The sequence below is a fragment of the Mustelus asterias genome, chromosome 9, assembly GCF_964213995.1.
Source record: "Mustelus asterias chromosome 9, sMusAst1.hap1.1, whole genome shotgun sequence".
NCBI classification, from domain to species: domain Eukaryota; kingdom Metazoa; phylum Chordata; class Chondrichthyes; order Carcharhiniformes; family Triakidae; genus Mustelus; species Mustelus asterias.
Genome location: NC_135809.1, coordinates 108,738,839 through 108,759,844, shown reverse-complemented (window position 1 = coordinate 108,759,844; position 21,006 = coordinate 108,738,839). Strand labels below are relative to the sequence as shown.

General features: G+C 38.4%; 1 protein-coding gene across 1 annotated transcript in view; it reads left to right on the top strand.

Moving 5' to 3' along the window:
- The window catches only part of pik3c2a (phosphatidylinositol-4-phosphate 3-kinase, catalytic subunit type 2 alpha), a 120,788-nt gene that overhangs the window by 37,885 nt on the left and 61,897 nt on the right, over positions 1 to 21,006 (top strand). The window contains exons 3-8 of the mRNA XM_078220761.1: positions 7,368 to 7,468; positions 8,155 to 8,312; positions 12,983 to 13,103; positions 19,160 to 19,271; positions 20,441 to 20,520; positions 20,603 to 20,666. Coding sequence (XP_078076887.1) covers positions 7,368 to 7,468; positions 8,155 to 8,312; positions 12,983 to 13,103; positions 19,160 to 19,271; positions 20,441 to 20,520; positions 20,603 to 20,666 — 636 coding nt within the window. The remainder of the gene's footprint in view (positions 1 to 7,367; positions 7,469 to 8,154; positions 8,313 to 12,982; positions 13,104 to 19,159; positions 19,272 to 20,440; positions 20,521 to 20,602; positions 20,667 to 21,006) is intronic.

Here is a 21,006-nt window from a genome sequence, read left to right as displayed (position 1 = left end):
GAAAGAGGCCATCTGGCCCATTAAGTCTGCACTGACTCTCGGAAAGAGCACCCACTAAGGACCTCCCCTCTGCCCTATCCCTGTAACGCCACGTGGCTAATCCACCTAACCTTCATATCTTTGGAGTGTGGGAGAAAGCCGGAGCACTTGAGGAATCCCACAGACACTGGGAGAATCCACGGAGTCACCCACCTGGAATCAAACCCAGGGCTCTGGCACTGAGGGGCAGCAGTGTTAACCACTATGCCGCCTATCGTTTTGGAAACCAGCTAAGCATTCATAAAGAACCCTTTGGGGAAATGTCAACAAACTGCTATTAAAAATACTGGAACAGAGTTCAACTCTTGCTGACATCTTCAATTGTTTCTTTTCAGTTTTAAAAGCTAGGGAGTCTAATAACGTCACATCTTGACAGTTCTGCAGACCTTATCTGTCCTTCAAGCAACTTTGCATTTATTCCATAAATTTGTGACTCCTATACTGCAGGTTTAAGTCCCTTGCAACACCCAAAATGGGTTTGTTTGTACTCAGCACTGAGTTCAAAAGGCGGTGCTAAGTTTAGTTTCCTTTATGTGTGAGGGAAAACATTAACACTAAACATTGGATCTGTCAGAAATGTGGCCAAGACTTCACGTCTGGGTTCAGCCCATCATTTTGGAAGCTCATCAGAGTCTGCACACCTCTTTGAAAATTCATGCTGTATAATCCCAATCCCTTTGTGACAAAACCAAGCATGCTATTTGCTTTAATACAAAAACAAAATATCTAGTTAAGTTATTAACCTGATAAAGTCGTAGCAACTTGCAGTTTCCTAGCTTAAGAGAAGAACTCACCGAAGCTGCTGGAGCGCTCTCTTCCCCTCCCACTTGCACTAAATTTCAGACTTTAGTATTCTTACCAAGCTACTCAGTTCTGCTTTCACTCTGTGCTCACACAGAATCAATTCTCTGTGGTGACTAGTATCAGAAATTATATTCCCTATATTTGGGAACATGAACAACCTAAATAATTTGCATTAATCTACTTCAACCAGTGTATAGAAAGGGGTATGGTTATTTCAGATTTTCTAAGCATGCTGCGTATTGTGTTATCTTTTGTTTTTCTTCCCCCCCCCCCCCCCCCCCCACCATGTTTTTGCCACCATCACGTTCAAGATGTCCAATCTTGTACTGGTTTATGGCTGTTCTTTATCTATGTTCCTCTTTATAACTGAAACCATGTAGGGGTTTATTAAGTGGTTTCAACTTTTGGAATGAAGTTGAAGAAAAAACATTTGTGTTTTATTTCCATAATCAAATGTCTTTCTTTCAAAATCATCTCGCATCATGCATAATATATGGCTTACCCCTAGCCTTGAAAGTACGCTGACAATCTACTCACAGGCCTCTCGAAGTGCTGTGGTCGAAATTGCTGCTAGAAGCATTACAGAAGTGACTTAGGGTAACTTTTTAATGCATTTTTTCTAAGTGATGTTTGACTTTCAGCCACTCGCTCTCTGTGACAGTATGGGAAAGAAGGCACACTTGGAAAGAGCAGACTGTTGTCATCAGCATCTGTCCTACCACTAACAATGTGAATGAATGTTGTGAACACCAAACTTTCCATCTCTTGCAGCCATGAGCTGGCATTCCTCCAGTTCCATTCTTTTGTCTCTGCTCGAGACTTGCATATCAGACATTTATACACAAATGTGGCTCCAATGTAACTGAGAGGCCATGCATACCTTCACAGCAGGAAATGCCAGCTTGTAAGGTGATTTGGCTTTAAGTCAACACAAGCTTATCCTGATCCAGGAGATTTATGATTCAGTTGTTTAAAAAAAAATTGTTTCTGGCTTAAGCATACAGTTGTCGTGTTTCTGGATTTGTCATGTTACAGTTGGGGGGAGGCCTGAATTGGGCAGAGAAGCAGTTCAACATCACAAAATATGGCTTTTGTTGCTTGGTAGGGCTAAGTTTTTGGTGGATTGAAAGGATAGGTTTGCATTCTTTACCTGTGATCTCTTACATTTTCTAATGTGATCCAACCAGGGATGAGACATGGCTTCAGCATTTCCTGACTAATGATCCACACATTGTAGTCGACAAGCTTTCCTTTCAACAAATCTGAGTTCTTGTTCAGCAAGGGCACATTTCCTGTTTTGTTAAAACTGCTTGAGTTAGCTTCAAACTCCCCAGGAAAATACCATGAGAAATGCACTTTGAGTTGTTCCCGGCAACTGAATTGTTTTTTAGATTTTTTTCAATCCAAAAGTGTCTAATTTCCCGTCATTACCATTCTTAACATTCCAGAGCAGCAACCAGCTGTTTTATTTTTCCCTCTTTGGGTGACACTGAAGTAGACACCATCAAAACAATATATGGTTCAACGAAGATCTGATTCCCTAATGAGTTGAGATATTAAATATGTTGCGAATTGTCCAGAGCTGTGAGACGGGAATTTTAAAGTTGTTTTTCACCAGGCAAGTTTTTAAACCTTATAAATGTAATTGTTAAAGCTGCAAAATGGAACTTTTCTTCTTTTTGTGCCGTCTAGTGTCGAAATCAGACACACTACCAGCTTAATAAACATAGCACGAGACAGCTTTTAGAGTAAATATCCACTCTGGTCTACCTCCCATCTCGGAAAGAAATCTCTCTTGCGTCTGAGTTTATTGAATTCTGACTATACATTACATGATGGGTTGTAATGGAGACCAGATCTGCACACTTTAAAAGGCAGTAAAATTGCTCACATTGACACCAATTCCTATCTCTTTGAACAGTCTTGCATTTAGAACCCGAGGAACCTATTGGAATTTTCCACCATCCATATTTTTTTCCAATTTCTATTTGCACTTTTTTTTTAAAAAAATCACTTTGTAGCTTGTATGTAAAATCCCTATGCGTCATGCCTTAGGTGGCGCAGTTTGATTCCTGGCTTGGGTGACAGTGCAGAGTCTGCTCAGTCTCTGCACAGTCTCCCCATGTCTGCGTGCGTTTCCTCTGGATGTTCCGGTTTCCTCCCACAGTCTGAAAGACATGTTGGTCAGGTGCATTGGCCATGCTAAATTCTCCCTCGTTACCCAAACAGGTGCTGGAGTGTAGAAACTAGGGGATTTTCACAGTAGCTTCATTGCAATGTTAATGTAATCCTACTTGGGACCTAATACATAATTACCAATTATGCAGGTTATTGGGCATTATGGTCTAGGTTTAGCCTCTTCTGATGAATTGATTTTATTTGTTACCTTTTATGTTTTGATGAGAAATACTTCACCTCAGCACAGCATCCCATGCTGTATAACTGGGTCCAAACCAGGTAAAATTGTACGAGTGTGGCACCTGAACAAGTGCTTAAACTGAATGGGCAGCTTACACATGACGTTCAATTTTTATTTTACATGAAATCAGTTGACAACTGAAACTCTTCTCATGTAAGCATCACTTTCGGTCAAACCTCCAACACAATCTGTATGGGAAGAAAAGGAAGCCTTGATTGCAGTGACCAGAATATATAAGGATATCCACCAATTGTCCCTGTTTTAAAACCTTTGTGAATACTTCGTTTCCTGAGAATAAGAAAAACATGTTAATATGCAATTATTTAATGTGTCTTTTAAGGCTATTGGATACAACAGTCTATTTAACTGTAATTACTTGTACGAATAATTGGCCTGGCATTGGATTGGAACCTAGTTTCTTTCACAAATGGGAATGTTGGGATTTGCCAATTTGTGCCCTTGTACATGTTTATATAAAATAGAACACCATATTCACACTATAGAAGACCAGCTATACTAAGCAGTGAGCTGGCACATCTTTCTCTCCACTCCTTCCCTAGCTCCAACCATCTAAAATTAAATAAACAAGAAGCCTAATTGTTCTAGGCTGTTACTTTGTCACCCCCAGCAATGTTTGTTCAGCCCTGGGGACATGGCGTGCTTCCTGAAAAGTCCAAAGGAAAGGAAGAAACTCAAAGCAAGTGCTCTTTTTTAAGTTTAAAAATTAACTGTATGTGTCAGGAAGAGGCCATTTCTCAGCTATGTTCCTCGCATATGAATATAAACCTCCATGATGTGAATTTTAAAAATATATTGTTACTGTTAAAAGTCAGAAGTTTTGTCCTGTCTTTTCTGTAACAGTTACTTGCACAGTTACTTTTTGGTCTGAGGTTTTTGTATGTTATGGCGACTTGCACTACTAACAATTCTTATGCCAACAGTTTCCCGAACACGGGAAATTTTATCGTTTTAAGTAGGAAATGATGAAGCACAAATGACCAACCAAGGCTGGTTTCCTCTTGTGAAAAGTGAATGTGCTAACTGCTCTTTGTTACAAAAGTAGGTTTTCATTATTGGAGTTGTGTCCCTTATCTAAACTCACTACTAAATAGGCAATCTTAGCTATACTTAACCTCTCCTCAGAAGAGCCACAATGTTTTAAACCCACTATTAAACTACACGTCAGTTTTGATGTGGACTTGTTCCCTGTTGCTCGTTGTGTAAATGACCACTAGGCTCATTGTAGCCTGTGTATAAATCAGGTGTCTGTTTCTGACTGTTGGGAAAAGTAGACAGGTGAACTAACAGGCAGTAGAAAATGGCGGCTCTTCAAGCCAGCCAACAGAGGGAAGTTTAGCATGTGTAGATCAAGCCATTTGTGACTTGAGAAACCTTTGATACTTGAAGGCAGCCAGGAATGGGCCAGTGTGAATGATGGCTGATGGAAACACTCATCAAGAGGAGCACAATTTAAGAAGGAGCAGAGATTCTAGATTCTAGGGAGATTGGAGGCAGAATATAAAAGGGCAGGAGCCAAATCAAAAATGAGCGAAATCCAGTAAGTGACATGAGAGTGCCTTTGTAACCCACAGAAAATATGTAGAAACAGAAAACATGCTACAGTGAGTATACTGGTAAGCTTTCAATGTAACTGTAAATTGTAATCTTGAGGGTTGCAGATAATGAGTTGCGTAAAATAATTTCTGTTTAACCCCCTTGTATGATAAAGGCAGCGCTGGAGAAGAAGCTCATTGGCATGTAGCTGATTACTTCAGTAGTAGTTTAGTACTCCCATAAATATAGTCATGGCAAGATAAGTCAGACCTCTGGTGTGCACATCTGCTCCATGTCTTGTGTTCTGGATGACCAGAATTGTCAGAAGCTGGCATCACTGCAGTGCATCCATGAGGTTGAGAGCTTTGTAGCTGGTATGTTTATATATGAGGCTGCCCACAGCTTAATGGTTGGAGGCAGTGTGAGAATGGGTGACAACCTCCCAGTTAAAAAAATCACAGTGCAGGAGTCCCCTGAGTGAATCCTACTCTCCCAAGTATTGAGCTGACGAGGGCAGGCAGAGCCAAGCCCGTTGCACCGCAACTGGCTCAGCTGTATTTGGGACTGGCATTTCTGCAACGTGTTGCTTCCCTGGTGCCAAGTTCAAAATGTCAGCGACTTGAGACGATTGGCAAAAGATGCGGCAGTAACTTTAATGCAACAATTGGTTCGGATCTGGAGAGTCTGGGGGAGGCAGATTCAATCGTGGCTTTCAAAAGATAATTGGCTCATTGTCTGAAGAGAAGATTTTCGGGGATACTGAGAAAAGGTGGGGGATTGCCACAGGGTGATTTGCTCTTTGCAGGGAACTGGCACAGGCACACGAGGGCAAATGGCCACCATCTATTCTGTATCCTTTCTATGATTCCATGAGTGGTAACAGTTGGAAAATATTTCTTTGTCAACACTAAATGTAATTGCAATTTCAAACCTGTTATTTTTAATTTCCATTGAAAGTATTCAGTGCTTTTTGTTTCATAATGGTTTTGTCACTTATTGAAGTCTTGCTACCTCCTGATGTTCAGTGATCACTGGTGGCAGTGGAGGTACAATGTTCTCAAGATGGAGAGGTAAAAACTGTGGTTGATCTGCTGGGTTGATTTTAATGTTTCTTCAACAGCAACAACTTGTATGTAGTGCATTTAATGCAGTGAAACATCCCAGTGTTCTTGAAGCTTGGACACCTGAAGGCAAGGCTATAAACTGGTGTGCAATTAAAATTGGGGATGCACATCGGGCTTAAATTTGAGCAGCAAAGACATCTTGGAGGGTTGTGGGCCTCTAGGAGATTAGAGTTCAGAAAGGGTGAGGCCATAGATTTCAAAACCAGGATGAGAATTTTAAATCAAGTCATTGCTTGCTTGGGAACCAATGTAGATGGGAGCATTAGGTAGTGGGCTTTGTTCAAGTTAAATTATGAGCAACAGAATTTTTGAACAATCTCCAGTTCATGAAGGATAGAACATTTTGGGGTTTAGGGCAATGTCTGGAAATGGGTTTAGCATAATGGAAGTAACATACAGTGAAATAGTTTTGAAACAGGAAAGCCTGTAAGATGTATTGTAAACATTTCAATACTTGGCAAATGATTCAGGGCATTATTGTACATTTCAAGTTATTTTAATTAGGTTGTCCCTTATAGTGTCATCAGTTTTTCGAGACCAAACTGCATTAGCATTTTGCTGTAAAACTGCCCAATGTTTTGGAATGTAATGTTAAAAAGTTAACTGATGTACCTGGTTTATTATAAGAATTTAACTTTGTTTTCCCATGTGAAAAATCTAAAAAGCTTTATTTTGGTTCCTGCGTGTGTAATGCATGATGTCATTTTCCACTTCGAAATACACTGAGTGTACACTTGAGGAATGTACTGCAAATTGAGTGATAATTAAATCACCTCCTTTTGCTTGCTGTCAAAGCACTGTTATTAGTGTGTTTACGATTGCTGTCTGACTTGTATTCTTCACAATGCTTCATTGAGTGTGATGCTTGCGAAATGTATGTGAACATTTGTAACACTATCTACTTTAAGATATAAAGTTAAATTATTACAGAAACATCTATAATTCCTATCCAAATTGTAATTTGTACTGCAGTCTTAAAAAAAACTCCATGGGTTCATGGAACTTTTGCAATGTTTTTGGCAGAGCTTGTATACAAAACATTAATTGTTTTTTTTTACATGTATACTTCATGTAAACATATTTATCTATTTTATGTGTGGAACATCCTGCTATGCACAATGCTTAACTGTGTCTATTGCATTCCAGAGCTAAACTTGGTTTAAAACTATTTGCCTTTATTATAGGGTGAAAATGGGATATGCAACTAACACGTCTTTACGACTAAACCACAGTAATATTCTATTGCAATAGCTTTCAGGCTTTGAGAAGTAATTTTTAAATAGCAAACTGACTGACTTACTTGACCTAGTCTGAAAATCTAACCTTTGAGAAAAATCAACTAGTTTCTTGTTTTGGTCCCTGCTATGTACTGTGGTTAATGTGTTGCATTGTCAATTTTGATTTGGAATTATGTGGTTTCATTGTAGGGTGAAAATGGGACCAGTAATGATGTTGAAGAAGAAAATATTCTGGAACAAATCGATTCACAAAATAGGGAGGTGGCAGCTTTTTGGCAAGAACTTATTAAGTAAGAAATGGCCAACTTTTTTTGATGCTTCATTAATTTTAATAAATACAAGGTTAATTATTGTATATTGTTTGGTATTTGAAGTTGTGCATGCGTATGAATTGCCCATAGACATGTTTATAAAGACAAATTAGGATAAAGTTTCTACTTCATTGCTGTACAGGCTTGTGAAGAGGTCTTATTTCCAGTTTATTCCACTATTTAAAACTCAGGAATATAAGCACTATGTGCAAGAATGTGGAATATCAGGAAGATAAGTCAATTGTAGCATACTGAGCAAGATTAGTTAACCATTTTGCTATCTCAGTGCTAACTGAATCTGCAATGTTAAAAGGTAAGGATAATTGAAATGGCTTTTTTCTGTGGTATCACATTTGCGATGCATTACAAATATAATTGTAATCTGTGGAGATGGATTTTTAAAACTTCAGATGGGTATGCATGTTACATAACAATTGAACCATTATTAAATTCTTCTGATGTACAATAGACAGTGTCCAGTTAAATGTAAATATCCCAGCACGGCATGGTGGTTCAAATTGCTGTCCAATCTATGATTGACGTGGGTTCAAACATTAAATTTGGCTAAGAAGGGGGTAGAATATTGGACTTTCCAAATTTAACGTCAGAGGAGTTTGACGCTAAATCTTTAACTAACTAAACTTCAGTGATTTTTGCACTTTTAGGTTACGAACCACATTTCCATATAGTGACCACTCCACCAATCCAGGTTACGTTTTGAGTCCTGTTATGCTTCATCGCGATATGAATGGAGAAAATGCTAGTGTGAAGGTCTCCATAGAAATTGAGGAGTTTCGGGAGCCGGTCACATTCACCTGTGATGGTGAGATTTGCAATCTCTCACTTTTTGAGTAATCAGTGTGAAGTTTACATTTAGTATTATATGTGCATGATTGCATGGCACTTAGTTTCATTCTATTTTAGCCTGATGATGTCAAGATCTGTTCATGCTACTTCAAAGCATCAATTCAAACAGTGCCTTTGTTCTCCATGGTTTCTCATGCATGTTGTAAATCAAATACATTATATTGCACATAACTGTATACAAGACATATAATAAAGACACAATGCTGGAAGTAGTTGGGTTTGACAGCATTTACGGAAAGAGAAATATCGTTAACATTACTCAGCCAGTCTGACAGAATCTGTGGAGAGAGGCACAGCATTAATGTGTCAGCTGATGACCTTTCATCAGATGTTGCCTGATTATTTCCAGCATTTTCTGCTTTTCTTTCAGATTCCCACTATCCGTAGTATATTGCTTTTACATATAAAACATGTGCCTGAAATGGGTGCTTTGATCAACAGAAATTTATGATTAAATTAATCACGCAAGATGCCACCACTGTTCTGTTTTTGTCACTGGTCTGAATCAGATAGAATACAATTTATTAATTTATTGATATAGAGGTCTAATGTAAAGGTAAAGCTGCCATAGTCCCAGATGACCAAAGGCTGCTTTCCCCTTTTGAGGGGGAGAGCTCACTGGTGGTGATTTAACTTGAAGATTGCCACATCTTGGGTGAGGGGCAAGATTGAGAAGGCGGGCCTTCATAAATAACCTCAGTCGGTATGGTAATTGAACCATACTGTTGGTATCACTCTATCGCAAACCAGCCAACTGAACATTAGATTCTCTAATTTACCATTAAACGTCAGGAGTTTGAAGCTAAATCTTTAACTAAACTTCAGTGATTTTTGCACTTTTAGGTTATGATCCACATTTCCATAGTGACACAGATTTTTTAGTATTAATACCATCACCTCTGTTTCCTTTCTCCAAATTACTACCGTCCCTATTACATGCTGTACCTTCCTACTAGCCTTTTGCAATTTCATGCACTAAGACACCAGGCACCACTGCACCTCAGAGCTTTGCAATCTCTCACCAATTAGGTAATATGCTTCTAATTTATTCTTCCTGCCAAATTGGACAATGTTAGGTTTTCCAGCATTATACTCAATTTGTCAGAACTTTGCCCTCTCAAACTAACTATTTTCTTTTTGTAGCCTCATTATGTCATCATCACAACTTACTCTCCTACCTGTCTTTGTGTCATCAGCAAATTTGGCAACCATCACATCCATCCAAGTCATGAATATAAATAGGAAACAGTTGAGGTCCAAGCACTGATCCCTGTGGCACACCATGTTACATTTTGCCAACCTGAAAAAGACCAATATATGTTGACTGTCTGCTTCCTGATTGCCCGTATCCCGTGAACTTTTAATTTCCGCAATAGTCTTTAATGTGGAACATTAGCAAATATCTTCTGGAAACCTAAGTACAGTGCATCCACCAGTTCTCCTTTATCCACAGCATAGGCTACTTTCTCAAGGAACTCCAATAAGTTGGTGAAACATGATGTCCTTTTCACAAAACCATGTTGACTCTGTCTGATTGTGCTCCCTGCTGCAGAACTGAACCAAGTGCCCTGCTATAGCTTATTTAGTAATAGCTCCTCTGTCACTTTCCCTATGACATGTTAAACTAACTGGCTTGTGGTTTCCTGCTTTCTATCTATCTCCCTTTTGAATGAAGAGATTTTGGGAAGATTAAGACCAATGCATCAGCCACTTCACTAGCCACTTTTTTTTTTTAAGACCTTGGGATGAAGTCCATTAGGATTTGGATGTTTGTCAACCTGCAGCTCCAACAATTTGTTCAGCACCATTTCTATAGTGGTTGTAATTTTCCTGAGTTCCTCCCTCCCTTCCATTTCCTTATTTACAGCTGCTTCTGTGATGCTGCTTGTATTCTCTGTCGATAAGTCATCCACGATTTTGCTGCCTGTAATCTAATTTGCAATTAGACCTGTCCCCCCCCCCCCCCCCCCCCCAAACAGCTCTGTGCTCATTGGCCTCCATTGACTTCTGGTTAAGTAATGCTGTGACTATAAAATGTTAATAGTTAATTACAAATCCTTCCGTATCCTTTCCCCCAACTACTGTGTAATCTTCAGCCTTACAACCCGCCAATATCTGTAATCCTCCTAATTCTGGCCATTTGATTTTACTTTCTCATTGGGTGACCATGCCTTCAGTTGCCCTCAGTCTAAGCTCTGGAGTTCTCCTTGTAATATCTGAAATCATGTTTCCAGTAAAGTAGCATTACAACTACATTCACAACTCGTGGGATTATATTTCCACCAATTCATTTGCTTTCACAATGAGTGGAGCTGTTAGATATATTTTATTAGTGCTTAATATTCACATGATTCACTGAACATAACTATTCATAGAATAAAGACGTTTGCATTAATGTGTATAATTTTCACAATTTGCAACCTAATGCTAATGACTACAGTTGGGTCACATTTTCTTTTAATCGCTTGATGTAACTTGCTATATGCTCAGCAATGCCTTTGGAGTTTTCCTTTTGCACGAAATTGCAGTAAATGTGTTTTGATGATTTCAACGCTTGTTCACACAGTATTGCTTCTAACTATTAACTTTCCTGATGTGTGCTTCACGGTAGGAACTGTAATATCTAGCAGTGTGTTTCTTTTGAATGGAAAAGTCTTCTTTGGATAACCTACTGGAATCAACAATGTAAGAATTCCTCCTGAATCTGGGTTCAATAGATTGTTTATAGGTAATCTTCAGTAGATGTTTTGTTTATTTTTCAAGCAAATTTGTTGTTTCGATTTGAAACCCAATTATCACTGTTGCACATCGGAGTATTGTATTTGAGTGATCTAGTTGAAGTATCAAAGAACAATATACAGCAGCTTTGTAATTGTTGCCCTCCAAACTAGATGTGATTTTGCAAAATTACCTGGCGAAGTTTTTTTACTTGTGTTCATATAATGAATTGACATGTCGACTTGCATTCATATAATAGCGAGTTGACATGTCACTAACATGTGTTTGGAGTCCATAATATATGTCCTGCCAATTTAAACAGTGTGCATGCCTCACTCATTATGTCAAGAGCCAACTATGTGACAATGAGACCAATGTTTGGCCAAAAATGTGACAGCCTCAGTAACTCACCACATCCAAAATAGGATAGATTATTTTAAAAAATCGACCCTCTAAATTTTTCAAGGCACTTATGGCATAGGATATGTGAGTTGGTCACAAACTTCATGTGAATAGAAATAAGGAAGCACTTGCAATTATATAGTGCCCTTCAAGACAGCTGATTTTAATGTTTTTGGAAGTGTCGTCACTTTGAAGAGGCAGCCAGTTCCCTTGTCTTTGTTACTGCAACAGCTTGGGTATGATGGGCAAAACCCAATGTGTCAAATTTTTTAGACTTGCATGCTGGACTTTCCCATCTTGGCCTTCATAGTTTTCAGTGCAGTTGATGCCTTTAACATTTTATTTTTTCATTCTTAATCCATTCTGTAGTTCACCCTTGGTTCACCATAATGCAACTAGCCTATTTGCTTCCTGTACTAGTTTTTCCTTCCCCTTCCAAGAACTCCTGCATTGGCCTCCTTTCTTGTATTTTCAAACCATCCCTCAATAGTCACAGGTATTAAGTTAGCTTCAATTGTATACAAATTCATCATTCTATTGCTTCTCTCTTGTCATCTTGGACACCAAGTACCATCTTGCTAACTGACACCAGGCTGTGCATGAACTTTCTTTGAAATGTTTGGCAAGACTAAAAGCAGATTATTTGGCCTTCAACAGAAGTTCTGCTCCTAACTATTAATCCTAGTCTTTTTCCTGGATGAACACTTGCAATGTTGGACTTTGCATTCTTATACAAGTTAAACAATGCAAAGTCCACTTTAATGTTAAGCATCCTCAGCTCGCTTGACCTGAAGTAAGTTTTCTAAATGTCCTCTGCCTTGCTCCCCTGCCTCCCTTCAAAAGCATCTTTGAATTGCATCCCCCTGGCTGTGTATTCAGTCATTTTCTCTAACTTTTCTCCCAAAATTACCTTAAGTGACTGGTGTTACTTCTGACGATGTGCTGCAAATGCAGATTTATCTGTTAACTTTAAACTCATTTGTTGACCAAGGATTAAATATTTGATGGAGAGAGTCAAATGCTATAAATGCCATCACAATTCGATTATACTAATTTAATTACAACATAATTTATGAACTCTGGCCAGGATGGACTTGTAATTTTTTTTCCATCTATGATCTGTGTAATTTTATGTAACACTGGTTTGGTTTTCATTTTTGTATATTCTTTAAGCAGATTCTCAGTCAGCTGCATGTCTTAGAATGTTTCAGTAACTATAGAATTTTGAGTGAAATTGCACATATTGATTATAGATTATAGACCGGTTCAATATGCTTTATTGAGTATGCATGTCACCCTTTAAAAAGGAAAGTACCAGTAACTCTGGTTTTCTTGAAAAATATTGTAACTTGAGTTTAAAATCACTCTGACACTGCAAACTGGAGAGCAAACCAAGAGTTTATTCTGCCCAGTATAAAATTACTGATGTGAATTAAGTGCAAGTGATTCTTGTATCCTTTGTAATTGTTTCATACTAATCTTGAAACTCTACTTTTTTTTTTACAGTGAGCTCCCACGTAGAGCTTATTATAATGCAAGCTCTGTGTTGGGCTCATGATGATCTCAATAAGGTTGACATTGGCAGCTACATACTGAAAGTCTGTGGACAGGAGGAAGTCTTGCAAAAGTAAGAGGCTCAAAAACACTTATTCATGCTTCCCAGTATTGATGTGTGAATTTTCACTTTGGAAATGGGGGTACTCACAGTAGGAATAATTTTATTCGTAAAGCATGTTTTAAGTTGCTTTTTGACTTGCTTATATTTATTTTTGTATGAGTTTTTGAATGCTTGCAACATTTTGGCTCTGTATACTTGATATGATGTCAGCTGATAATACTGGTCCCAGAGTGAGAAATCTGGCTTGGGGATCCTAACTTTTGTTTTAGAAACCATGGACAAAAGTTACTAAACAAATTCACAGAAATCTGCTTGATCTTTTAGCACACAATATATTTATTAAACAAGAAGACACGAATTGTATCGCAGCAGACAAAAAAGTTGAAAAAATCTCAAGCACAGGAAGATGCTTCAAATTCACATTTCATTTAACCCAACAATATCTTCACATGCACATAAATCAGTGAAGGGTTACTATTAGCTTAGTACAAAGGCTTTCTTGCTTGAGACTGGCACAGTGGCAAATGGTTTTCTTCTGGTGAATTTCTGAGCATTCATTCAATGCTTTTCACCCAACATGTGTCTCTCCCCAAAATATTGAAACTGCACTCCTGCTGTTCCCTAAACACAATCTTCCAGTAGCACCTCTGCTAAACTGACAAATTAGAGAGTTCTTTAACTATTCGGTCAACTACTATCCCAATAGCCTCGTAGTCTTTTATCAGAAAGTTTAAAATTCCTGTCTCCAAAGACACATTTCTCTTTTTTTTCCTTTCTGTCTGTATCATCTAACTGTTGGTGCCAGGTGAGTTTTTTCTACTTTGTTGTTTTTTGTCTCCCCACAATCACTAAATATTTAACCCCTTTCACTTCATGCCTTTTAACATTCTAGAGGTTGTAAAACCTCATTAAAAATGTACACAACAAACCCAAAGACCTGCCTTTCAGTCAGGAGCCTATACAGTCTCCCAGATACCAAAGCGCGCTCTCAACCTAATGAAATTGAAACGATCTTGCCTTTCTTAACGCACACATCTATGTTCAACTCCAAAGTTAAACATTGCTCATAGCATAGCTGTGACCTCTGTTGTAGGCTGCATTTCATTTTGTGTCCACCTATTTTGAACACAAACTTCAAGTTCAATTTCAAATTGAATCCAACTTCTACACTCATTTAAAATTGTCTCTGATCATATATTGTTAGTTGTAACTTGTTAAGCTTTAGGAGAGGGCTTCCTAATGTTTTTAATATCCACACTCATTTTTCATTATTTTTAAAAAGTCTTTGTGGCAACTGACCATCTCATTGAGCTGTCATTTTTCAATATTGGACATGGGTGTGTTAATTAATTTCAGCAATTGATCTCAGCTTTTGGCCTCTTCCCTTTTAATTTATGAAAGCAGCAGGGGACTGGGTGGTTAGAAGTTGGACTGAGTGCTGAAATATATTGTGCAAACCTTGGAAACTACGTAATATGTTCACTGTGTTTAGGGGCCACATTCCATATGTGACAAAAGTAATTAACTTGCATGTTTTTGCTCCGTGAAATTACTGGCTTGAAAATTTATGCACAAGTGGAGGATTACCCTTTTCTTAGGTCATTCTATTAAGTTTCTAATGCTTGAATGATGGTAAGAAAATTAAGCTCAGTAAATCAGAAAATAATGTGTTCGTATTTATTAAAGCTACTGACATGCATGCAAGACTAATTTTCTGATTAAAGAATGCCCTGGGGTTTTAGTTGGATCTTCATGACGCACTTATGGCTTTTTCTTTTTGGAAAATTTTATGAGGAACGCCAAGGCTATAATATACTACTCGCAATGATCATAAAGTTAGTGGACTCTAAAATGGAAAATTTGTGTGGAACAAATTAAACTCCAGTCTTTTTGATTTATTATTAATATAATGAAAAATTGCAGTGCTCATGCCTGAAACACTCTGTATCGCTGTTTAACTGCTAAACTCTGATGCAGCTGCATGGATACAGCTTGCAGTTTAATAACAAAATATTGTCCTTCCTAAATATACGCCCATCTTTCCCAGAAGGCAGTGTTTAAATTCCTTCAATCGCGTTTGTTTCTGTCACATTATACCAACATGCTTCTGAAAGTCACAAATGACATGTGACAGTGATCATAGTAAACTCCTTCCTCTTCCCCATCCCACTACAGATGTCACTTCAAAATCATCAGTTGTCTGTGCTCATTTCTTTCGGTCCCCTGAGTATCCCTAATTGGTGGTCGTACCTTCAATCCCTTCTTCCATGTTCTTGGTAATTCCTCCCTACGCCCCTTTTCCAGCCTGTCTCTTTTTCTCCTTTTAAGACAGTCCTTTAAATCCTAGCTCCTTAACCATATTATTCATCGACCAGAATCATAAAATGGTTACAAAACAGAAGGAGGCTGTTCAGCCCATTTGTCTGTGCTGGCCCTTTGAAGGTGCAATTCACAAAGTGACGCAACCCTGCTTTTCCCCCAAATCTCTTTTCCAACAATGATTCAATTCTCTCTTGAAGGCTCAAGTGACCCTGCCTGCGTCATGCTTCATATTTAAAATCCATTGTGTTTTTTTTTTAGTTTCTCCTCGTGTCTCCATTGTTTCTTTTGCCAGTTACTTTAAATCTATGCCCTCCAGTTCTTGATCCTTGCACACAGGAACTTTTTCTCCCTGCCTACTCCATACAAAGCCTTTATGGTTTTGAATACCTCTATCCCAGCTTCTGTGAACTTTCTTTCCAAAAACAGTCCCAACTTCTGTCATCTTTCTACATAACTGAAGTTCCTGATGCCTGGAACGAGTCTTGTGAATCATTTCTGCACTCGTGCTAATGCCTTCACATCCTTCCTAAAGTTGATGCCCAGAACTGGATGTAATACTTCAGTAGAGGCCAAACCAATGACTTTTACAAGTTTAAATTAACTTTATTCCTTTTGTATTCTATGTTCTTGTTGATTAAAGCCAAGGATACTGAACGCATAATTAACTCTCCTTCACTGACTTGTGCTCAATTTACCAAGGTCCCTCTGCTCCTACATTTCCTTCAGAATTGCACCCTTTGTTTTATATTGTCTCTCTGGATTCTTCCTGCTGAAGTGAATTACTTCTCTGTATTAAATTTCATCTGCCACTGTGCCCATTCCACCAACCTGTCTATGTCCTTGGACATTCTGCACTATCCTCCTTATGAGTGGCAATACTTCCAAGTTTCATATAATCCGCAAATTTTGACATTGTGTCCAAGGTCTAGGTTATTAACATGAAGAGCAGGGGAGTTAACACCTACTCTAGGGACCTCCGCTATAAACGTTCCATATGTCAAAAACAACCATTCACCTCTGCTTTCTGTTGCTCAGCCAGTTTCATATCCATGTTGCTAATGTCCCTTTTATTTCATGAGCTTTAATTTTGCACATAGGTCTGTTCAACACTTTATCAAACACTTTTTGAAAGTTCATGTACACCGCATCAAGAGTATTTCCCTCATCAACTTTTTCTGTTATGTCATCAAAAACGTAAGCATAATTTGCACTCAACAAATCCAAGCTGGTTTTCCTTAACTAGCCCACATTTGCCCAAGCGACTATTCACTTTGACCTGGATTACTGTTTTTTTTTTCGGCACCAAGGTTAGACTGACTGACCTGGTAGTTGCTGGGCTTAGCTTGAAACCTTTTATTTGAACAAGGTGGACTATTTGCAATTTCTACCGGAGTCTTAAGGAAAATTATGGCCAGTTCCTCTGCCATTTCCATTCTTGCTTTCTTCAGCATCCTTAGATGCATTTCATCTGGTCTAAGTGCCCTATCAACTTTAAGTACTGACAACCAATTAAATGCCTCTTTATCAGTATTAAACCCACTTATTGCCTGAACTACTGCCCTTTCACCATGACATGGGCAGATGCAAATTATTCACTTAATGCCTCAGCCATGACTCCTGTCTCCATGTGTAAATGCCTTTTTTGGTCCCTAATTGGTCGTCTCTTGCTAACCTATTCCTGTTTGTGCCTATTGAAGACTTTTGGATACCCTTTTTAGAAGAACTGACAGTCTTCTGATATCTTCCATTTCCTTCTCTTATTTACCATTTCAATTCCCTTCTGAATTTTTTATACTGCCTGATTCTCCATTATTATCCACCTGACATCTGTCATAAACACTTTTCATACCAGGAGCTCTGATTTTGTTTGCTCTACCTTACCCCTTGAAGAGAACATGACCTTGAACATACTTTAAGGGTAGCCAAATGTTCAGTTACAATTTTCCCTGCTAATCTTTGATTCCATTTTAAGATCTATACTTGCCCCATTGAAATTGGCTTTGCCCCTGTCAACTATTCTTAGTCTGGATTCTCCTTGTCCTTTTCCATAGCCAACCTAAACCTTATGGTAGAATGATCACTGTCCCTTATATGTTCTCCTACTGACAATTGGTCCACCTCATTCCCAAGAACCAAGGAGAGCAATGCACCCTTTTTCATTGGACTGGAAACCTATTGCTGCAAGAAAAGAATTCTCCTGAACACACTCTAGGTAGCCTTGTCCCCTTTTCCCCAGCCGCTATTCTGATAATTAAATCCCCCATTATAACAGCTCTTTAATTCTTGCACTGGCCTATAATTTTCTTGCAAATTTGTTCCCCAGATCTTTCCCACCAGTTGGCGGCCGATGGACTACATTTAAGCAATGTAATTGTATTTTTTTTGTTCCTTGGGTCTGTTCTTGACTCCGCGAGGGCATCTTGTCTCTCCAGTATAGCAATGTGCTCCTTAATCAATATTGACACCCCTCCTTCCTTTTCTATCTTTCGTGAACAATTTGTATCCAGCATTATTTGATATCCAGCCCTGTTGCCACAACTTAATATGTGCATATGGCTATTTGCATCTGGAACTCACTAGTCTTATTTACCACAATCCATACATTCACATACATGCGCTGTAATGATCATTTAAACTTTATCTATTCCCTCTTATGTTGAACCCACTTTAATATTTCCTACTCCAGTGCTATCTGTCTCGCCCCATGTTCTTTGCTCCTTGATATCCCTCTCTCTAGTATTACCTCCTGGTTTTTTGACCCCTGTCAAGTTAGTTTAAACTCTTCCCAGTAGCACTAACAAATTGTCCCAGATAGAAATTGTTCTTGGCTCCATCAGTGCAACCTATCTGGCCCATACCAGGTCCCATCTTCCCCCAGAACTAATCCCTGTGTCCCAAGAATCTAAAGCCCTCCCTCCTGCACCATCACTTCAGCCACGCTTTCATCTTCTCTATCCTCCTATTTCATACTTACTTGGGTGTGGTAATGGGAGCAATCCATAAATAACTACTTTTATAGTCCTGCATGTGAATTTCCTATATTTGGACCACAACCACTGTTCACTCTCCCTCCTCTGGTTGCTTTGTGACATACTTGACCCTGCCAACAGGGAGGCAACCTATTATCATGGATTGATGTTTGCAGCTGCAGAAATGCTTGTCTGTTCCCCGGACTATTGAATCGCCTACTGCTATTTCTCTTCCAATCTTGGTACACTGTCCTACCCACAACACCCTCCCCCACCCCTTTTACACTGAGCCAGTAATGGTGCCATGGACTTGGTTCCGGCTATACTTCTCAGATTGGGCATCACTTTCACCAATATTCAGAATTCTATACTGGTTGGAGAGTGAGAAGTAATTGGGTTTCTCCTGCTCTACCTACATTTAATTTTTTCTTGACTACCTGGTAGTCGTCCATTCCCTCTATGCCTGCATACTCTTTTAGAATCATAGAATCTCCACAATGCAGAAGGAGGCCATTCGGCCCATCGAGTCTGCACTGACTCTCCGGTACTGGGTCATCTTCTTAATACTTAAGTGACTTGGTGTCATTTTGTTATATAATGCCTCTATAAAGCACTTCAGGATATTTTTATTACTTTTAAAGGTGCTATATAAATACAAGTTGTTACTTTTAAGATTGCATGTGCAGCTGTTTCTATCTTCAGAAATGTAGTTCTAGATAGTTCACAAAACATGAAATGTAATTTTACGTGTCTGATGTTTCTTATATATTACAGTAACTACTGCTTAGGAAGCCACGAGTACATTCAGAACTGTCGTAAATGTGACACTGAGATCAAGCTACAGTTATTAAACCACAGTACAATTTCTAGAGCCTTAGCCCGCACGGTGAGCACAATTTATCAGTTCAGTTATACATTTCTTTGGACCATGCATTTTGATTTTGGAGTAACAGACTCTGGAGTTGAACTAGCTTCAACTTTTTATAGTGTTGTAAGATGAGCTGGAACAAAAATGCTTGCTTATAATGAATTGAGAAGTTTCAAATGGTCAGTGGATTTAAGCACCAAAACGTCAATATACTTGGTTCATAAAATAGACTGCTTGGAAAATGCATATGTCACTATTATGGCAGAGTCTGTTCTGAATTTGGAATTGAGAAATTTCCTTGGGGCAGAATAGTAATAGTTACACTAAATATACCGATGGATGTTCTGGGTAATCTCATAGCTCTTGAAGTTGACCATGGATCTTTGAGTGTTGAACAGTTTTATTGTCCTGCGTTTCACTTAAAATGCATACTACTCAAAAAAAAAGGTGACGGCAAATGTTTCAAAATCATAAGCCTTTCTTCAAAGATTTATCTTTTTGAAATTATGCAAAAAAAAATTTTCTTTGAAGTATTTGAAATTAAGCCAACTCTATTTTCTGCCACATTTTTCGACAATGTCTTTAATTTGAGCAAAATGTCCTTGATCTCCCTGTCTTTGTTAAACCTCTTGCCGTCAGAGCACCCATTAACTTCTGTGAATTCCAAAGCAGCATAAGCCTTTTAAGTCAGCTTGCACATGCCAATTTAGTGTAGTCATTTTGAATGAAAGGTCTTGCAGTACACGGCACTATATTTTAACTTCATAGGTTTAATGAACGTTTGGCATTTGCAGTACTTGGTTCAGTCATGCTGCTGAATGTTTTGTCCACTTTCCCACAATTTGCCACAAATTTTAATTTGGCAGGGCTGGGTCATGTAAATTGTTCTCATTCACTCCAGTTTTTAACCTTTTGATTGTATCCTTATTTCATGCTCATTTTATCGCAAAACAAAATAGTATCCAAATTGGCAAGTGGATCCCAGAGTAAAAGCGCATGTTTTACTGCTTTGTTTATTGACGCAGACAACAATAGTATTGGAATTTGAGCATAAAATACGCAGTTGATGCCAATTTTGTTCATGAAAACATTTGGTAAATGTTTCTTCCATCTTGAGGATGGAACCAGTAATTAGCTGTCTTGATGAAAATTAATAATGAATTCACACAAATCTATGCAATGAACAGGCAGACGATGATGAGACACCTACTGATCTTGAGAAATACCTCTGCCAGGTGGAAAAACCCTTCAAAGAAGTTATTAAAAGGTAAGATTTTCATTCCATATCTAAATTAGTATCCACTATTTCCTTGATTTGGCCACTTATAAATATATGCTTTTTTGTCTAGACAATGTCTTGCTGAGCTTTTGGAAGTTTATCATAACCGTACAAAGGCATGCCTTCAGAGAGAAGTAAGTATTATTTTGCAATGAAGTAAGACTTTCTGTGGCATTTCAGAAAAATAGAATGAGAAATGGAGCATGTCTAAACCTCATTGAGAAGGTTGGACATTGCATGTCAAAGTAGAACTGTGATTAAATACTTCGAGCCATGGATGTTTCATGCATTACCAATCTGAAGAGCACAATCATGCCTGAGGTCTGTGACAGGTGGTTTCTATCAATATTTATGGAAGAGAAGAATGGGGGGGGACTTAAGTTGATTGATTGGAACAGAAAATAATGTATTTTCTACATTCCCCATGAAGCAATAACAAAGCACTCTTGTTATAATTGACAGCCATTCCAGAAT